The sequence below is a fragment of the Ranitomeya variabilis genome, chromosome 4 (genome assembly GCF_051348905.1).
Source record: "Ranitomeya variabilis isolate aRanVar5 chromosome 4, aRanVar5.hap1, whole genome shotgun sequence".
In the NCBI taxonomy this organism is placed as follows: Eukaryota; Metazoa; Chordata; class Amphibia; order Anura; family Dendrobatidae; genus Ranitomeya; species Ranitomeya variabilis.
The window spans coordinates 173,778,705-173,799,307 of record NC_135235.1 but is presented as its reverse complement, the minus strand read 5'-3'; the positions used below and the strand labels follow the sequence as shown (position 1 = coordinate 173,799,307).

At 42.5% G+C, this 20,603-nt stretch overlaps 1 protein-coding gene across 1 annotated transcript in view; it reads right to left on the bottom strand.

Moving 5' to 3' along the window:
- Positions 1-20,603, bottom strand: part of ZCCHC24 (zinc finger CCHC-type containing 24) — a 333,151-nt gene that overhangs the window by 235,628 nt on the left and 76,920 nt on the right. Inside the window, exon 2 of the mRNA XM_077259405.1 lies at positions 907-1,107. Within this exon, the coding sequence (XP_077115520.1) occupies positions 907-1,107 (201 nt within the window). The remainder of the gene's footprint in view (positions 1-906; positions 1,108-20,603) is intronic.

Here is a 20,603-nt window from a genome sequence, read left to right as displayed (position 1 = left end):
CTGGCTGGTTATCAAAAATACAGGGGAACCCAATCCATTTTTTTTTTATTATTTATTTACAGTGCAGGTGCTGGCTGATGAATACTCTATTCAGCCGCTCCTGCTCTCACTATCATTAGGGGCAGCAGGCGTAGGCTGATGGGAGCAGGTGTCCCATCAGCTGACAGTGACTGGAGGTAAACTTTATACCTCCGATCACAGCTGTGGGCTTACACTGTCATTTGACATTGTGGGAACTGCGGCTGTTTGACTGATGGTGATAATTTTACAGCAGATCAGAAGAGGTGTTTGCAGCGTTGTCATAAACTGGATGTTCGGGACCCCCATTCAAGTGACTAAGGTTAGGGTTTGGGTACTGTTCTGGTACTCGAACCTGAACTTTTTGTAACTGTTCGACCTGAGCAGAAGGAATCAACTGTTTTTCCAGGATAACCTTGTATGCGGCTTGATTCATACCTCCTTTGCAAAGAACAACCTGCCAATTACAGCCTTGCTGAAGCATCCCCAGATCATCACCGATCCTCCACCAAATTGCACAGTGGGTGCAAAACACTGTGTCTTGTACATGGTGCAAGTGCTGTGCGATTTTTGTCTCGCATCCATTGACTTGCATTAGCGAGTTTCGGCCGATACACGCAGCAAATCGCAGCATGCTGCGATTTCCCTCGCACGTATAATACCGCCCAGAAAAAAAAACGGTGATGGGAGCTGCCCCATAGATTAACAGTGGTTCGAGTGCTATGCGATTTTTTTCTCGCATAGCACTCGTCCGTATTCCTCGCTAGTGTGACTCCGGCCTTAGTGGAATGATCCTTTACCTTCAGAATATGAACTCTTTTGCTACCCAACTACTTTTGACAATACTATCCAAAATCCACCTTATATGAAAGTATAAATGTCTGTTACCTGTGGACAATCCTTAATGTAATGACCCTTGTTGAAGCAGAGATGACACAAGTAGTTTGGAGGGGGCCTCTTGCTGGGTTTCCTGTTCTCCGAGGAGAGTGAAATTTCTGAGAAGTGTTCGGTTAGAGAGCTCAGTCCATCCACAATGTTGTTCAAAGATCCATACGGAGATGCATTTTTATAAAGGCTATTGCCCAGGGCCTGTGGAGACATACAAAATACTTTGACACTTTACCAGATACAATTGTGCATACATTTAGCGAAATTAAAAAATTCTCTTTATTTACATCATCACCTTAGCTGGCCCCAATACACTAAACATGCATGTGATTCTTAAAGCTGGATATGACCTTTGAAGCCAGGAAAACAGTGTCCTGTGAGAGTTTGAGCGCTGACTCCATGTTTTCAATCCATTTTTATTAATGGTATAAGTGTGTCCTCCCTTTAACACAAATATTCCCCAAATGCTGTTTGCAGAGAATGATTTAATTCCAGGTTGCAGTCTGATCTAATTGTAGATGATAATAAAATTCCATGAAGTCACTCCGTACATCACTATTTAGTGTCCCTGGGAATAAATAATGAACATAAAGATGAGCTACATTTTTCCACGACTGAAAACCCTGATGAACCCGCCCTGTGTTTGGCAATTAAACAGATTAGGGCGAGGGGGCTAGAAAATGAAACATGACCAAACAATTGGCAGAACATTGCAAAATGATTTGGTTGTACTGAAATACTACGTGCAGCTTAACAATGTCCTGTAATGTTAGTTGTAAGCAGGTTTTCACATTCATGCTCTTAGAACTGTATCAGTCTTAGGTCTTGTACCATGCATCTTGTACAGTTATGACATTCACTTAAACATTCTCCAAACAAAAACAGGAAAGCAATAAGCCTACTTGAACAGGACTATTTGTCAAAATTCGCTGCAGGTTACATTGGATCACATCATGGACATTTGGATCTTGTCTCTGTGAATTGACTTTTCCATAAGTTAGAGAGACGTTAGCCACTGATTACAAGGAACATGTTACAGAGCATCTACATACATTGCCTCATGTATGTAAGAAGAAGAAAAAGAGGAGACGTTAGGCTTCACGATGAGATCTTAAAATAACACTCTACATGTCTATCTTTTGCGATGCATTCATACAGAGGGCTCAGCTAGTTCTGAAATAGTCTAGGACTCCTTAATGCAACTGCATCTATTTAAAGCACATTTTGAGATTCCAATTTCCCATTCACTGCTCTGCACAAACAAGCAGACTAGTGTGGTCTCGTACTATAAGTCCTAGGAATACATTTTTTTTTTAATTAAAGAGAACCTGTCAGCAGGATTGTGCACAGTAACCTACACACAGTGTCAGGTTGACGCCGTTATACTAATTACAATGATACCTGTGTTGATGAAATCCTTCTTGTGGTTGTTGTTTAATCTTTATTTTCAGTTTTGAGTAAGGCTACTTTCACACATCAGGTTTTTTGTTTCAGGCACAATCCGGATAATTTTCTATAAAACGGATCCGTCGCAAATAGTGAAAAACTGTCCTGGATCCGTTTTTTTGTTTTTCAGCTGGGAATGAAAAAGGGAGAGAGAGAGAGAGATTCCAGAATGGAAAATACATGATTTCTGTAAAAAACTGGATCCGGACGCCGGATTCGGCCGTTTATAACTGCGTTTCATACATTTTTGGCCGCATCAGTTGTTGTGCGGTTTTCCGCCGGACAGAAAAAACATTGCTCTGGACGTTTTCTCCGTCCGCTGGAAAACTAATTTTGGACGGAACCGGCTCTGCTACATACAAGCAATGATCAGATCACCTGTATGTAGCAGAACTACTGCCTTGCTATGAGCGGCAACCACCGGGCGGCGCACATAGCAATCTGGCATAAACAACCATAGAGGTCTGCAGGAGATCTCTGGTTGTCATGCTGACCCATCGGTGACCTGCGATCTCGTGACGGGGTCACTGATGGGCAGGATTTCTGGGGCGATGGCCAGAAGCGCCCATTAAATGAGTTTGACAGCAGCATTTAACGGGTTAACAGCAGCGGGTGGATCGTGATTCCACCCGCGGGTGTTCCGGGCACATATCAGCTGTTCAAAACAGCTGACATGTGCCAGGAAAGAAGTGAGCCCACCGCCGGAGCCCACATTAAAGGGGGAGACACGACATGCTTAGTACATATATGGCGCATGTCGTGAAGAGGTTTAAAAAAATCTGCCTGTGGTGCAGCATGTTTGCATCTATAATGTGTATATAAGTATTGTTTTTGATGGCATACATAAATGTAAAAAAAACAAATCTGAATAGCAGGCGGTGCCATCTTGCTAAAGAAAAAAATTTGCCTCCTCCAAGATGGGGTGGCTGGCGCCATCTTAATGGAGATCATTGTTTTTTTTTCTCTAGCAAGGTGGCGCTGTTAGTGCCTGCTATCGGATCGCTGATAGCTGATACTGAGTAGGCGCGGCCGACACCATTTTCAGACTGATTTTTTTTTAAATTTATGTATGCCATTAAAAACAATAATTAAATACACATTATAGATGCAATCTTGCTGCAGCGCAGGCGCCGCCGTCTGCCTGCAGAAGGGGATTTTTTTTAAATATATTAATATATACTTACCTTGTGATGTCTTCACATCCTCTTCTGTCCAGATGTGTCCGGATCCCAGAATTCCAAGCGGCAGAAGTTCACCGACCGCCATATTGGGACACCCAGCCTCTTGCGCGGTACCACCAGCGGAACACCGTCGCACCACACACACACTGTATACGCCGTACGCACCACACACACACACTGTATATGCCGTACACACCACACACATACACACTGTATACACCATAAGCACCACACAGACACACTGTATAAGCCGTACGCACCACACACATACACACACACACACACACACACACACACACACACACTGTATACGCCGGAAGGAGCCTCTTGCGTGGTACCACCAGCGGAACACCGTTGCGAATACGCCGCTGCCGGGATCAGCCGAATGGTTCACTGACTGCCGCCATCTTTGTACAGGAAGAGTGCATGCGCAGTTTTATTGTGACCGCCGCTATCTGTCTGCACAAAGATGGAAGCGGTCTGATTTACTGCGCCTGCGCAGGCGCAGTGAATTGTTCGGCTGATCCCGGCGGCAGATGCGCGACGTATCTACAGGCAGAGGAAGCCGGTCACATTAAATGGGTTTTCCCACGAACAAGCACATATCACCCCTTTTCTGGAACACTCTACAACAACACATCAGACTCTCGCCTACCATCGAAACCTTCAAAAAAAACCTGAAGACCTACCTCTTCCGGCAAGCCTACAACCTGCAGTAACCACCGATCGACCAAGCCACTGCACGACCAGCTCTACCTTCGCCTACTGTATTCTCACCCATCCCTTGTAGATTGTGAGCCCTCGGGCGCAGAGTCCTCTCCTCCTGTACCAGTTATGGCTTGTATTGTTCAAGATTATTGTACTTGTTTTTATTATTTCCCCCCCCCCCCCTTACATGTAAAGCGCCATGGAATAAATGGCGCTATAACAATAAATAATAATAATAATACCACATCTCCTGGGCAGGGGAGGAAGCAAAAGACAATACTGACATTAACAGCAGAGGATCACAGTGGATTCATTTTGTCAGGTAAAATACTGTATTTCACTGACTGTTTTTAAATGGAGGGAGAGATTCTCAACGCTGCAAGGCCTGCCCCCATCGTGACATTACCGCCCTCATGATGCGATAGCATTGGGCCTCCATCTAGTATATAATATTCATCATATAAACTAGTAGGCAGGTCACTGAGGGATCAGTGACCTGTCAGAAGCCATACACATGAACACCTAATCGGAGCACCACATGAAGACCCCCCACAGGCCGCCCCTAAGCATGAACATATCATTAACTGAAAACAGAAAATAAAGATTAAACAACAACCACAAGACGGATTTCATCAATCAAGGTATCATTTTAATCAGTATAACGGCGCCAACCTGACACTGTCTGTATGTTACTGTGCACAATCCTGCTGACAGGTTCCCTTTAAAGAGGCCTACAAATTGGTCAGAGGTCTTTTATATGTGACTGTCTTCTTAATCTAATGATAGAAGATATTAACTTAAAGGGAACTTGACATGTCCCCAAATTGCAGATAACTTCAGGATACAATGTTATAGTGCTGTCTGTCTGTCTTACTAACAGCACAGTTATGCTAGAAAATGAACTTTATTCCTTCTGGGAGCCGCCAGCTTTCAGTCATGCAGGCGTACCTGGAGTGGCTCAAGTCAGCACTCAGTACAGAGTAAGGGACAGCTGTAAGCACACCCTGGTGCTCTGATTGACAGCTCGCTTTGCAGTGCATCTGCCGTTCACAGTATAGTGAGCAGTGACTGTACCCACTCGGGGCACACCTGAGGGACAGAAAGCCAGAGGCTGCCAAGAGGAATAAAGTTCATTTTCCGCAGGTAGCTACGCCAACAGTAAGGCAGCCATACAGCATTGTTGGGGACATGACACGTTCCCTCTAATTATACAGGTGACGCTGAATAATATGGGCAGTTAGACATGTTCATGGTTCTATTATTGGGAAAGCAAAATAGGCACTGAATTAGGTATCCACCACCTTGGGGCCTCTGTCTTTCAGATTTCTCAAATGCTTTCTAGGCATTCCTAGCAGTCAGAGTGTTCCGAGCACTGATACCCCACCTGGCTATGTTGTTAACAGGAAAAAAACATGTAGAGAATTCATATTTTTAACTTGTTTAATATACAACATACCAGAGCCTTCATCAACATCAGACATTAGGTGTGGGATATGACAACAATTAGCTATAAGCCGCCTAATGTATTTACTGAACACATTTTATTTAAATGTTTCTAGTGGCGCTCCCCAAACACAGTTTTTGCCCATGATGCTCAACCAATCCTAATCCCGCCAAGAATGAATAATTCCTACAGATTTTGTATAGCGTCATGAAGCGGGTGTCAGGTCATAGAGGATGGTAATGTAGGGTGACTCAGTATTTTCCACCGGTTACACAGGGATAAACATTCGGAGTCACGATAAAAGGACTGTGGAGAAACACTAAACATATGTTCTATGATTTATTCCAGTGTTTAATTTGAATGTACGTTGTTGTATAATTAGATACATTTTTGGGGAGATTTATAAACATGCTCTCACTTCACATCCAAAATTACTAAATATTCAAGATTTGTAACAGTTGTAACTAAAAACAAATGTTATTTCCACCTTTCAAATAGGGAATTATTACTATTGTTTTTTAATTAAGTGACTCTGCAGTTTTGATTAATGGAAAATGAAAGAAGACTAAATTGGCATTGTAAAACGCGCATAAATTAATATATAGATATCATACATTTTTACTGTTCTAGTCTGTTTTTTCAGATGCAGTAGTATACAGTCCTAGACTGTAGCCTACTTTTTAAAATCCCGGACAAAGGATGATACATTTCTATAGATGGAGAAACACTGAAGGATTACTGCAGCGATTTTACGTTAAAAGACTGTGGACACTGTAGATGCTACAAATGAGGTGACAGACTCCCTCTAATTATACCAACATCCTCCAGTGTTTCTCCATCTAAAGAAATGTATCATCCTTTGTCTGGCATTTTAAAAAGTAGGCTACAGTCTAGGAATGCGTACTACTGCATCTAAAAAAGACAAGAACAGTACAAATCTATATATATATAATTGCCTAAGGGGTACTTCCGCCTGTTTGTCTGTAATGGAAATCCTGGGTTGCTGATTGGTCGCGGCCGGCATGCCTGCGACCAATCAGCGAGATTGGGGCGGGATTTAAACACCGCTTCACTTTTTGCTATTGATTCTGCCTATGCAGCATCAATAGTAAAAGCATAGAATGTTAAAAATAATACAAAAAAAAACCACATTACATTCTCACCTTACGAAGTCCGCCGCTGTCCGCGCCAGCCTTTCCCGCTTCTCGCGCTCCGGTCCCAAGAATGCATTGCGGCAATGAGCCGAGATCCTGTGGCGGTCTCGGGACACCGCTACACGATCACGGGTTATTGCCGCAAAGCATTACTGGGAACGGAGCGTCGCGAGGAGCATCGGAAAAGGCCTCGGCTGGATCCGGGGGCCGACGGAAGGTGAGTATATAACTATTTTTTATTTTAATTGTTTTTTTTAACAGGGATATGGTGCCCACATTGTTATATACAACGTGGCTGTGCTATATAGTACGTGGGCTGTGTTACATACTGCGTGGGCTATGTTATATACTACGTGGGCTGTGCTATATACTACATGCTTGTGCAATATACTACGTGGCTGTGTTATACACTGCGTGGGCTGTGCTATGTACTATGTGGCTGTGTTATACACTGCATGGGCTGTGTTATATACTGCGTGGGCTGTGTTATATACTGCATGGGCTGTGTTATATACTACGTGGGCTGTGCTATATACTACGTGCCTGTGCAATATACTACGTGGCTGTGTTATATACTGCATGGGCTGTGCTATATACGTGGCTGTGTTATATACTGCATGGGCTGTGTTATATACTGCATGGGCTGTGTTATATACTGTGTGAGCTGTGTTATATACTACGTTTCTGTGCTATATACTACATGGGCTGTTACATACTGCGTGGGCTGTGTTATATACTGCGTGGGCTGTGTTATATACTATGTGGCTGTGCTATATACTACGTGGGCTATGTTATATACTACGTGGCTGTGCATTCTAGAATACCCGATGCGTTAGAATCGGGCCACCATCAAGTACAGTAATATGGTCTTACAATTAGCACCATATAGTAATTCTGGCAAACATTTTGTAGTAATGGGCCCCATCCTGGTCCCATTCTTGTATTAATGTCCACATTCTGTCCTCTTCTTGAAATAATGTGTCATATACTACGTGGGCTGTGTTATATACTGCGTGGGCTGTTATATACTGCGTGGGCTGTGTTATATACTACGTGGGCTGTGCTTTATACTACGTGCCTGTGCAATATACTACGTGGCTGTGTTATATAATACGTAGTGCTAATTCTAATTCTGGGTCACTTACTGGGCTTCTTGCTGTAGTTTTGATAAAACATCATCTGCTAGAGCTCTATTAGTAATCTCAATGATGAGCTTCTCCAATGCAGTCCATAATATCATTACAAATAATTTACTTTACGTATATAACACAGCCCACGTAGTATATAGCACAGCCATGTAGTATATAGCACAGCCCACGCAGTATATAACACAGTCGCATAGTATATTGCACAGGCACGTAGTATATAGCACAGCCCACGTAGTATACAACACAGACCACACAGTATATAACACAGCCCACGCAGTATATAACACAGCCCACCCGTGATCATGTAGCGGTCTCGCGAGACCACCATGTGATCTTGGCTTATTGCCGCAATGCATTCTTGGGACCGGAGCGCGAGGAGCGGGAAAGGTTGGCGCGGATGGCGGCGGACTTCGGAAGGTGAGAATGTAATGGGTTTTTTTTGTATTATTTTTAACATTCTATGTTTTTACTATTGATGCTGCAATAGTAAAAAGTGAAGCAGTGTTTAAATCCCGCCCCAATCTCGCTGATTGGTCGTGGCTGTGCAAAGCAAAAGGTGGCTACTTTGAAGAACCTAGAATATAAGACATAATTTCAGTTGTTTCACACTTTTTTGTTAAGTACCGGTATATAATTCCACGTGTTAATTCATAGTTTTGATGCCTTCATTGTGAATGTACAATTTTCATAGTCATGAAAATACAGAAAAATCTTTAAATGAGAAGGTGTGTCCAAACTTTTGTTCCGTACTGTATATAGATGTGGCCAAATGAGGGAAACAAAATTGCATAAATGTAAAGTAAAAATTCATGCTGTTTTATACATAAACTAAAGTAAACCAAAACAGTGCACGTTTGTTATCACCACAACTAAAGCTGTAAAACAATAATCCCATACGATTTATGCCGTTTAAAAAAATAAAAAATATGGCAAAAATGTTTAAAAAAATTATCAAAAAGTGTATAGAAAAAAATGGTATAATTAAAAATGTCACTTTGTCCTGCAAAGAATGCAGCCCCCCATATTGAATTTTTTTTTTATGTGCGGACCATATACCTATCTGAATTTGAGACCCCTGACTTAGAGCAAGTATTTCAATGTGTGACATATAATTAGTGTTGTCATTACATGTCACACATTAAAAAAACTTGGTCTCACCTCCTGCATGAGTCAATATGTGGAGAGAAGGGCAGAGGAGCTGAGTTTAGCTGTGTCAAATTACAAATCCTTCAATTACTGAGTGTCATATCACACTTATGTGTGCTGTGCTCAAGCAACTCGTAATCTCTCAGCAGGGAGATTCATGGCTGTCATATCTCATATATATATATATATGAGCAACCTACCTGTTTTGGACCATTCCTGTCTGACATTATACATCTCACACACTGAGAAACCTGCTCTAAGCTACAGTGGGTGTGTGCTCTTCCTTTCTTTGAGTGTTGCTGCTTAATATGATTGGTTGGCACCACACAGAGGGAAGCAGTACAAGCAAAAGCTGTCTCATAACACCCACTTACACTTAAAAACTTAACTCATTAGTTGCCAAATACTTTGATTACTAATATCTTCACTACAGAGGCAAAATAAAAAAAAAATCAAAATGTTTCATTCTGCTGTATAGCCAGTATTACATTGTGTGTCCAGTTCAACATGAACGATTTGGTAAAAGGTTCTCTTTAAATGAAATTATGGCATCTTCTACGATCTGAACATGAATAATGGACGTCCCAGACCTGGATGGAGGGTCATTGCAATTGGAGACAAGAAATGGATGACTTGGATTTTCCAGTGGTTGGGGCGTTGCACTCGTATTGCCAAGAACCACAAATTTATAAGTACAGTAAATATTGCTAGAATGCTATTCACTTACTCAATATTTATGTAATATTTGCAGTGTGCTGCTATATTTTCTGAGTTCGTTTTGCATTAGCATTAGCTAATTAGTATCTGTGCATTCAAGTTGTGCTGTTCGGACACGCTACCTATAATATTCATTATCTGGATTGTACCTGCCCTTGGTTGCTTTGCTATTTCCAGTAATGCATGTGAATATACGGTAATCCATATATCCATTGTTAGCAGAGGGTTTAGTGCTTGCAGTGAACTGCTCTATACTCTGCATTTTTCAAATTCTTATGATGATATATTCAATTATTCCCAGTTATATCTTGAGCTTTGTTGCTGTCACCTTATTCTGTAATGAGAATTACACTCCACTAAAGAACATCTGGGATCAGTCAGCTCTGGATTACTGCAGTGTAACAGGTGAGAGAAACCCTGGGGACATGTCTGTCCCAGCAGTGAGATATGTAAATATGAACACATATATACACTCTATGAAATGGAATATTAGGCATAAGTGTCTCACAAAGAGTGGCAGTGACAAAAGTAATCAGGTCCAAGGTTCCTAAGGCAAGCGACAAAATTTACCCCAGACATCAATAAAATCATGTTTCAATAATAGGAAGCCAGGAAACTAACAAATCGAGTCTGTTGTCTATGTAGTCACTATTACATGTTTCAGGACTCATGCACACATTGCAGATTTCATCAGCATTTTAGATGCTTAGACGCCAAACATGGAAGCGGATGCAAAAAGTGTACAAGGCCTTTCTAACTCAACTAAAGACAAAGATAATAAAAGTTTGAGAAATATTAAAAATAGTATATTGCAAAGAATTGTATACACATTTTAAACAAACAGGTATTTCACAGACCTGTATAACATTGGGCTGTGAAAATGAAAAATTAGATTTTTTTGCACTAAAAATGTTGTTTTAGCACAAAGTTTTTAATCGTCAAAAGGGATGATAGGAGAAAATGGACCACAAAATTAGTTACGCAATGACTCCCTATGTGGCAATTCCCCATATGTGGTCAAAAACTACTTTTCAGCACATTTAATCCAAAGAATTTTCGGATACAGAACATTTTGGATCAGTTCACATTTATGCTGTGCTCTACACTGAGCACTTACATCATGGGTTGAAATGGATGAAATTCCCCCAAGGAATCTATACATGAGAATGAGGCAGCAGAGTTACTGTGGACTCTGTGTGACTTCTCTTCGGCAGTGTCCTTCTTTTCAGAGGTAAAAAAACTATGGTCACAACGCATTTACACACGCCTAAAAAAATAGGAATGGTCGGATTATAGGCCAGACAGAGTCAACAGTGTCTCATTATAGGGAATCTTCAGTCATGGGTTTCCGACTAAATCACGTATTTCAGAAACCTACACGAAACCCTCACGTAAACGCTCAGCGTAGAGCGCAGGATAAATGTGAGCTGAGCCTTACTGTGATCTTTGGGAAGCAGAATGAACAAATCAACAGTGAAGAATTGGTGTTTTTTATGCCATTCCTCGTGCAGTAACTGATTAGATGACTTTATTCTAAGATTTATATAGTTTGTGTGGCTGCTATCTCACAGTAAAAAAAATCCTTTTTCTTTTTACAAAAATTAGCTTTTGCATCACCATATTCTGATAGATAGAGTCAGGTGAGGGCTTGTTTTTGTAGGACATTTTGTAGTTGACATTTTTATTGGCATATCATTTTTGATCGCTTTCTATTCTGATTTTTGGGAGGCAGAATGTACAAAAAACAGCAACTCAGACAGTTTTTTTATGTGACTCACTGTGTTGTAAAAGCGATAAGGCAGCTTTATTCTTCGGGTCAGTATGATTACAGCGATACCACGTTTATATAATATTTTTATGTTTTGTTGCTTTTACACAAAATATATTTTATAGAAAAAAATATTGTTTTTGCATCACTATACAGTATTCTAAGAGCTATATAGATCATATATTCTAAGCTCTTTTTTACTTCCACTGACAGAGAAGTATGGCAGCTTGTTTTTTGCAGGACAAAATTACATCTTAAGGGATACCATTTTTATTTATATTCATCTTTTTTAGGCTATAAGCACGTTGCAGAATTGCCACGGAAATTTCCTGGGCAATTCTGCCACTCCCTGCCGCGGGTATAGCACATGCAGAATTGGCATGCGTTTTCCTGCTAAACAGTAGTGTTTTGCAAGTGTAATTAGCTTGCAGAATGCCAGCGTTTTCCAAGCGATCTGTAGCATCGCTTGGAAAACTGATTGACAGGTTGGTCACACTTGTCAAGCATAGTGCTTGACAAAAGTGACCAACTTTTTACTATTGATGCTGCCTATGCAGCATCAATGGTAAAAGATAGATGTTAAAAATAATTTAAAAAAAAAAGTTATTCTCACCCTCCGACGCTGCTTCTGGCGGCTTCCGTTCCGAGGGATGCACTGCGCGAAGGACCTTTCTGACGTCAAGGTCACGTGACCGCGACATCATCCCAGGTCCTTCACGCAATGCATCCCTGGGAACAGAAGCCGCCGCGTGCACCGCTGAGAGGCAGGAGGACCCCTGGGGCCATCGGAAGGTAAGTATATCAATATTTTTTATTTTAATTCTTTTTTTAACAGAAATATGGTTCCCAAGGGCCTGGAGGAGAGTCTCCTATCCTCCACCCTGGGTACCAGCCGCACATGATCCGCTATGCCCACCATGCGGAATGTAAGTGGATCACTGCATTCCTATGTGTGCAGAATCACCGCGATTCCGCACAAAGAATGAGCATGCTGTGTATGGTTTCGTGATGCAATTCTGCCCCGGAAAAATACGTAGCATTAGCACAGCATTGCGGAATCCCATTGAATTCAATGGGCTGTGTTGTGCAAAACTCTAATATATTGCCCTCCCTTCTCCCCTCCTATCTTTCACACTACCCTCCTGTTTTCAGTATTTAGACAGTTGAAGGGATAGTCATTAGGGAAAGTGAAGGTGAGCCGACGGTGAGCGGGGGAGCTATATTGCATACAAGTTAGGGTGCCAAACTCCGCAGTAAGGAAGGGACAACAAAATAGGGTTTTGGAGGGTAAGTTATTGTATGAGTTCAGAGACAAACCCTTAAAAAACATATCTGTTTCACATAGGTTCTGTATTTATTGTGGCAATAAGTTATATGTCTTTTGCCTGTGGTTATATAATGTGTTGGTACTGATTTGTATCGTTTTTCACTGTGATGAACCTTTAAACAGGAGACCAATATTTGGACTTAAATTATCCTCTCCATTATTCTAATAAATCCCCCTTCTTTACACCCTGGGTCTTGGACCTTGAATTCTCTAATATTGTTTATCTGGCTGTTTTTTTGCTTGTTTTTTGGCTGGTTTAACCAGAAAACATACTCACAAAGTAAATATAAAGAAGAATCCAAAATTTGGAGACTTAAAATAATTTTATTAATTACAATATTAAAAACAAGGAGAAACAACATCTCATCTTTACCCCTGATAGGCATTCTTAAGTCACAGGGACCCCAGGGTCTTATCTCGTCCCTATACACATATCTGCTATCAACGGGAACGATCTCTATTATAGATTCGGTGAGAGGCAAATGGGAAGGGGTTATCCCTGATATGCAAAATGAGGAGTGGGAGGATATTTTGGAATCCCCCCTCAAAGTCTCCCCATCGATCAATAATAAGAGGACCCAGTTATATGTAATCCACCAGTCATATTTGACTCCACTGAGACTTTCTCGGATGGGTCGATACTCGATGTCAGAATGTTTGCGTTGCCACTCATTCGACGCTGATTTTGTACATATGATATGGCAGTGCCCCATTGTTTCTCACTATTGGAGGGAGGTAACGTCACTATTAACTTCAATACTGTCAATTCCGGTTCCTCTTGAACCTTTAGTTTGCCTGTTTGGAGTGTGGGACGAGGAGGCCTGGGAACATTATGTGGGGATTTTTCTGCGAGAAACACTTTTTCTAGCAAGGAAGTTGTTAGCTCTGCGGTGGATGGGGAACTCATCCCCCTCCATTAGGTCCTGGATTGAGTTGGTGAATGCAGTCATCCCCTATGAGCGCACTCTTTATCAAAACAGGGGTTGCCCGGGTAAGTTCAACAAAATATGGGATAAATGGAATGCCTCTCACCTCACTCTGTGATCTGACTGGTCGATGGGGACGTGGTTTCACCTTTGCTCTACTAGTATTGCGCAATGGGGAAAAAACACTCAGCTATTGTTAAGTGGCGGCTTAGTAGTTCTGGAGGTTTAGTTTAGTTGTAGTTTAAAAACCTTATGTTCCGATTGTTCCATAACTTTACATATATATATATACATGTTCTTCTATGTGAAATGATTGGCATATGTATGCTCTGTCTTTTTCATCCCCTGTAAATGTAACCATGCAGACCAATGACGAGGACAAATATGTATGCTGTGTTTATTTTGTGTTTGATAAATAAACGAATTAAAAAAAAAAAAAAAACAAGGAGAAACTGACAAGAAATAGCATCAAAAATACCATAGTACGGGGAGATAATAAGTTAAATTCATAGTTGGTGGCATAAACCACGGAACATAATCCTACATAATCCCTAAATAATCTTCATAAAGTGCAAAAAGTGGATAAATAGACTGAAAATACAGCCTGAAATAAAGTGCATGAAAAATATATACAAAAGGGATTATAAATACCAATTAATAGTGGTCCGTGCGTTTCGTTAATGTGGCTTTTTTGTCTTTTACTAGCTAGGGGCCAACAGTGTTCATTAGGGAGAGCCATCGTTGAGCGGGGCACCTCATTGCGATCAAGCTAGGGTGCCAACCTCCGCTGGTAGGAAGGGGTTTAATAGGGTTTCATAGGGTGAGACAGTCTACATATCTAATTAGTACCAACCTCTTGGTTTGGCCAGGTGTACTTTAATATGTTTAATAATTGGGTATTTTTTTAAATGATAAGGATTAAAGGTTATATTTTAAAGGTATAGTTTTTTTGTGAGCCATTTTGTTATATATACCTATCTATCACGTATTTATTTTTCCCTGCATCTCTAGCCAGTCACCACTGTTGGCACAGAGCTGTTATTGCGTCTTTTCAGACAGTGACAGCTTAACGACATGACGTGTATAGCACATCATGATGCGGGAACTGACACCTGCTCATGACGTGCTGTACACGTCATTGGACGTTAAGTAGTTAAACACCTAAAGCCTATGAGAACATTACCCTGCACGTTTTCCTGTTTGTTTATTCTACACACAAAATGTATCCATCAGATCTGTGTGCCAAATGTGAACAGTTATTTTGTCACATAAAGACTACACTCTTGCAAATAACCACTGCCCTTGCATTTAGGTGATGAGACCACTGGAGGCCAGCTGGAAGGTCACCTGGCTATTTTACCTCCAGTAGCCGCTGCAAGGGAAAATGTAGCATTGAAAAACACAGGGTGAAAGGACCGGCAACACTGTTGTACCTGTAGCAAGCGTAATTAGAAATCAAGGGATAGCAGAGCAAAAATGTCCAAGAATAGAAAAAAGTGGCACTCACCTAGGAGCCATTGAAGCACAGAAGGTATATTGTCAGATATGTATCCCACAGACTTTCCTGCTTCCATGTTTTAATGTGAAAGAATGAAGGTACTTTTATTAATGAGACGGTGAGTGCCACCTTTTTTCTATTCTTGAAAATATAGTATTCCAAGGGGTTTTGCATGATTATCTTTTTACTACCAAAGTCATGCCGTGTACAAATATCAAAATCAGCCTTATGTACTCCCTGGGTATTAGTTTAATAATTTCGGTATTTAATTTCTGGTGAAAACAAACCAATAAAAAAATCACACCTTTATTTAAAAAAAATGATTAAAACCTGTCAGATAAGAAAGAACAGAGGTTAAAATGAATAAGCTCTAGCCATTCAACTAACTAGTTACAATGTTACTACCTACTGTTGAAACACCTTGGGACTTGTCATGCATCCCATATAAAGAAATTCACTGGATCCAGAAGCCAGGGAGATTTGAGGAGAGTCAGAATCCAGCCCTTTTTCGTATCTTTAATTTTATCTTGCATTGATCCAGATAAACAATACCACTGAATGTTATTAGAAACAACCAACCAACAAGGTGACTGACAGACACATCCCATGTAGTTTAAACTATGAAGACTGAGCCAGTATGGAATAGAAGGAAACTGATTCTTGGAAGCCGATAGTCAAAATGGGGGAGCCTGGTTTTCCATTCACTCTAGAACACATGGCAAACTCTGGAACATGGGCCAAATCTCATCCGCAGGGTGAGTATATTTGGCCCATAATGCCTGGAGGGTTCCTGAATATAGATGGCCCGCGACCCAGCATTGCACTTTCAACTTTATCTGCATCCTAGATGCCGACACGGTTGAAAGCAATGATGGAGGGTGGAACGTGAACTGACGCTCCCTCACCCATCATTCCTCCTCTGTCTGACGTCTCAGCGCAGCGGGTACAATTACGTCATTACATCGCACTCGCTCTATTGAGATGTGCAGAGGATCTGAAGACACCATGAATAGACTGGAGCAGCAGGGAAATGGGTAGAGGTGAGTATTTATTAATTATTTATTTTATGTGGGGCCCATTATACTGTATGGAGCACTATGTCTGGCCATTATACTGTATGGAGGGCTGTGTGAGGATTACAATTGGGGAATCATACTGTGATGGGGTCACCATTGTTTGTCAGCGAGTTTGAGGGAGGGGTGGGTATAGTAGGGTCATCACACCATGTGTATGAAGGGTATTGTAGTGGAATTCACTGTGGGGTATCATATTGTGTTTGGGGAGAACATTTGTTGGCATCATACTTTAGTATCTGTATTATTCAATGTTTTTTTTATCCATTGCTGTTACATACTATAATTAGGCCATATGCTTTTCACTGCTCTTAGTTAAACTCTAAGTTCGTTTCCATATGAAAACATTCATCGCTATATTTGATGATAAGGAAAAACTTCCTCAATTGTAGACATTTTTCTAATACATATTAAGGTTGACCAGCGACTTTTTCCAAGCTTATAATTTTGGCCTTATATGTATTTGATAGGGAAGACTGTCAGTCACTGAGTAAGACCACCAAATGGACTGATACTGTATGCCTAAAACACAAGATTTGCAGCCATTTTCCCACAAGAATGTACACAATCTGGTCAGCCCCACCTGCTCTACAACATCCTGCATGCAGATCACATACCATTTTCAACATGACAGGCTCCCTTGAATGCTGGACTACCTCTTTAAGGTCATGAACATTATATGGGTGTGTCTACACAAAGCATATTTTATGCATAAAATACATCTCTGCAGCATGTAGATGAGATTTTATAGAATCTTATCCACAAATGCAGTAGATTTCCCAACTGGAAAATACAGTACAGATGGGAAATTTTCTGTAAATACACAAGTATAAACACACAGTACTGGTCAAAAGTTTGAACACACCTGTTCATGCCATGGTTTTTCTTGTTCTTTGATGAGCTGGGGTTTCCATACCCCATCACGCCCCACCTTTCTACACTTTGTCACAAGCATTTCATGTGAAAATGCTAAAAGTCATACAATTTTAACTTTTCATAGCTTTTTATGCCATTATTCTGTCTAAAGGTCTTAAGGTACCTTCACACTAAACGACTTTGCAGCGATAACGACAGCAATCCGTGACGTTGCAGCGTCCTGGATAGCGATATCGTTGTGTTTGACATGCAGCAGCGATCTGGATCCTGCTGTGATATCGCTGGTCGTTGCTGAAAGTCCAGAACTTTATTTGGTCGTCAGATCGGCGTGTATCGTTGTGTTTGACAGCAAAAGCAACGATGCCAGCAATGTTTTACAATGGTAACCAGGGTAAATATCGGGTTACTAAGCGCAGGGCCGCGCTTAGTAACCCGATATTTACCCTGGTTACCATTGTAAAAGTAAAAAAAAAAAAACAGTACATACTCACCTTCTGATGTCTGTCACGTCCCCCGGCATCCGTGCTGCTGCTCAGAGCTTCCTGCACTGAATGTGTCAGTGCCGGCCGGAAAGGAAAGCACAGCGGTGACGTCACCGCTGTGCCCTGCTACTGCCGGCGCTTACACAGTGCAGGGAAGCGGACGCCAGGGGACGCGAATGTAAGTATGTAGTGTTTGTTTTTTTACATTTACACTGGTAACCAGGGTAAACATCGGGTTACTAAGCGCGGCCCTGCGCTTAGCAACCCGATGTTTACCCTGGTTACCCGGGGACTTCGGCATCGTTGGTCGCTGGAGAGCTGTCTGTGTGACAGCTCTCCAGCGACCACACAGCGACGCTGCAGCGATCGGCATCGTTGTCGATATCGCTGCAGCGTCGCTTAGTGTGAAGAAACCTTAAGCTAAAGGCTAATTCAGCTGACTGCTATCTCGCTGAGCTCACACAAACGTTCTCCAGGAACAGTTGACAATGCATGCTTATCTTAAGACTAGATGGTTGCCCGATTCTAACGCATCGGGTATTCTAGAATATGTATGTCCACGTAGTATATTGCCCAGCTAGGTAGTATATTGCCCAGCCACGTAGTATATTGCCCAGCCACGTAGTATATTGCCCAGTGACGTAGTATACAGCAGAGCCACATAGTATATTGCCCAGTGACGTAGTATATTGCCCAGTGACGTAGTATATTGCCCAGTGACGTAGTATACAGCAGAGCCACATAGTATATTGCCCAGTGACGTAGTATATTGCCCAGTGACGTAGTATATTGCCCAGTGACATAGTATATTGCCCAGTGATGTAGTATACAGCACAGAGCCACGTAGTATATTGCACAGCCCATGTAGTATATTGCCCAGCTATGTTGTATATTGCCCAGCCACGTATGACACAGGTACTATATTGCCCAGCTATGTAGCATATTGCCCATCCAAGTATGACACAGGTTAAAAAAATAAACATATACTCACCTTCCGCAGGCGGGTTGTAGCTCTGTCGCCTGTGTGGGGTGCAGGCGGCATCTTCCGGTCCCAGGGTGTGATGACGTCGCGGTCACGTGACCGTGACGTCACGGCAGGTCCTTGTCGTGCAGGACCTGTCATGACGTCGCGCTCACATGACCGTGTAGCGGTCACATGACCGTGACGTCACGGCAGGTCCTTTCCGCGCAGGCGCGCAGGACTTGTGATGATGTCACGGTCACATGACCGTGACGTCACGGCAGGTCCTTCTGCCAGACGATCCATGCCACCGGAACGTGCCGGTTGCATCGCGAGGAGCAGGAAAGGCGGCGTAGGTGAGTATATAATAGTTTTTTATTTTTTAAATTATTTTTAACATTAGATGTTTTTACTATTGGCGCTGCATAGGCTGCGTCAATAGTAAAAAAACTTGGTCACACAGGGTTGATAGCAGCGGTAACGGAGTGCGTTACCCGCGGCATAACGCGGTCCGTTACCACCGGCATTAACCCTATGTGAGCGGAGGGGAGTATGCGGGCACCGGGCAGTGAGTGCGGGGAGTAAGGAGCGGCCATTTTCTTCCGGACTGTGCGCGTCGCTGATTGGTCGCGGCAGCCATGACAGGCAGCTGGCGAGACCAATCAGCAAACGAATAACCGTTACAGACAGAAGGACAGACGGAAGTGACCCTTAGACAATTATATAGTAGATGAGGGAATGTAGCTGATACCGAAAGAGCTTTTTTCTTTGTGGATCAAATATCTCTGCTGTTGGAGACGTGGGACATGTTCACACGTTCAGTATTTGGTCAGTATTTTACTTCTGTATTTATAAGTCAAAACCAGGAGTGGAACAATCCAAGAAGTATAATAGAAACATTTCACCACTTCTGTATTTATCACCCACTCCTGGTTTTGGCTTATAAATACTGAGGTAAAATACTGACCAAATACTGAAAGGGTGCACAGGGACTTATGTGGCACCCCAGGAGTCTGGTTGCCACAGTGGCATTGCCACCCTCACAGGGGGGTGATGACATGCCTGGAAGCAAGAAGGGTTGTTTCTCTCACTAGATAAGGCTAAGTTCACACTGCGTTAGTGCAGTACGTTCAAAATATCCGTTAAACGGACTGCACTAACGCAAGTGCCGGCGCTTGCACAGCGCTAGCGCAGATGGAGCTCCTGCTAGCTCCATCTGCGCTAGCAGTGACAGACCCGGAAACGCTGCAGCCCGCGTCTCGGGTCCGTCACTCATTGTGGGCTTGCGCTAGCGATGCGTTCGCCATTGAAAGTAATGGCGGCGTTAACGGACTACGGTACACCGCGTTATGCCGCGGTGTAACGCAGTCCTTTAAACGGGTTCACACAACGCAGTGTGAACCTAGCCTAACACTTACATCCAACACCTTTCCTGACTCCAGACCAGAAGGGGGAGCTCAAAACCCCGTTTCAGGGGAGCTTCTTTATGAGTTCTGGCCTGGAGGAGGGGTCAGAGAGTCAGTGTCTGGAACTGAGAGACAAAGTCTGAGTGAACAGAGGAGAAGTGAAAGAGAACCTGGGGAGTGGAGCTGTGACCAAGCGCACCCCAGAGTAGAGCGCTAGAAGCCAGACGCCGAAGTCTGTGGCTGACGGGTACAATAGTCCCAGCAGCTAAATCCGGATGGCAGGGGATTGCAGGTCTCCTGGCCCAGCAGAAACCCGAAGGCACAGCAGCAGGCCAGAGACCGGAGCTGCCATAAAGGAGCGACACCTGCAATTGGCTCAAGCTGCCTGCCATACGGGAAAGCACTTCAGAACAATAAGGAACAGAGGATTGAGCAT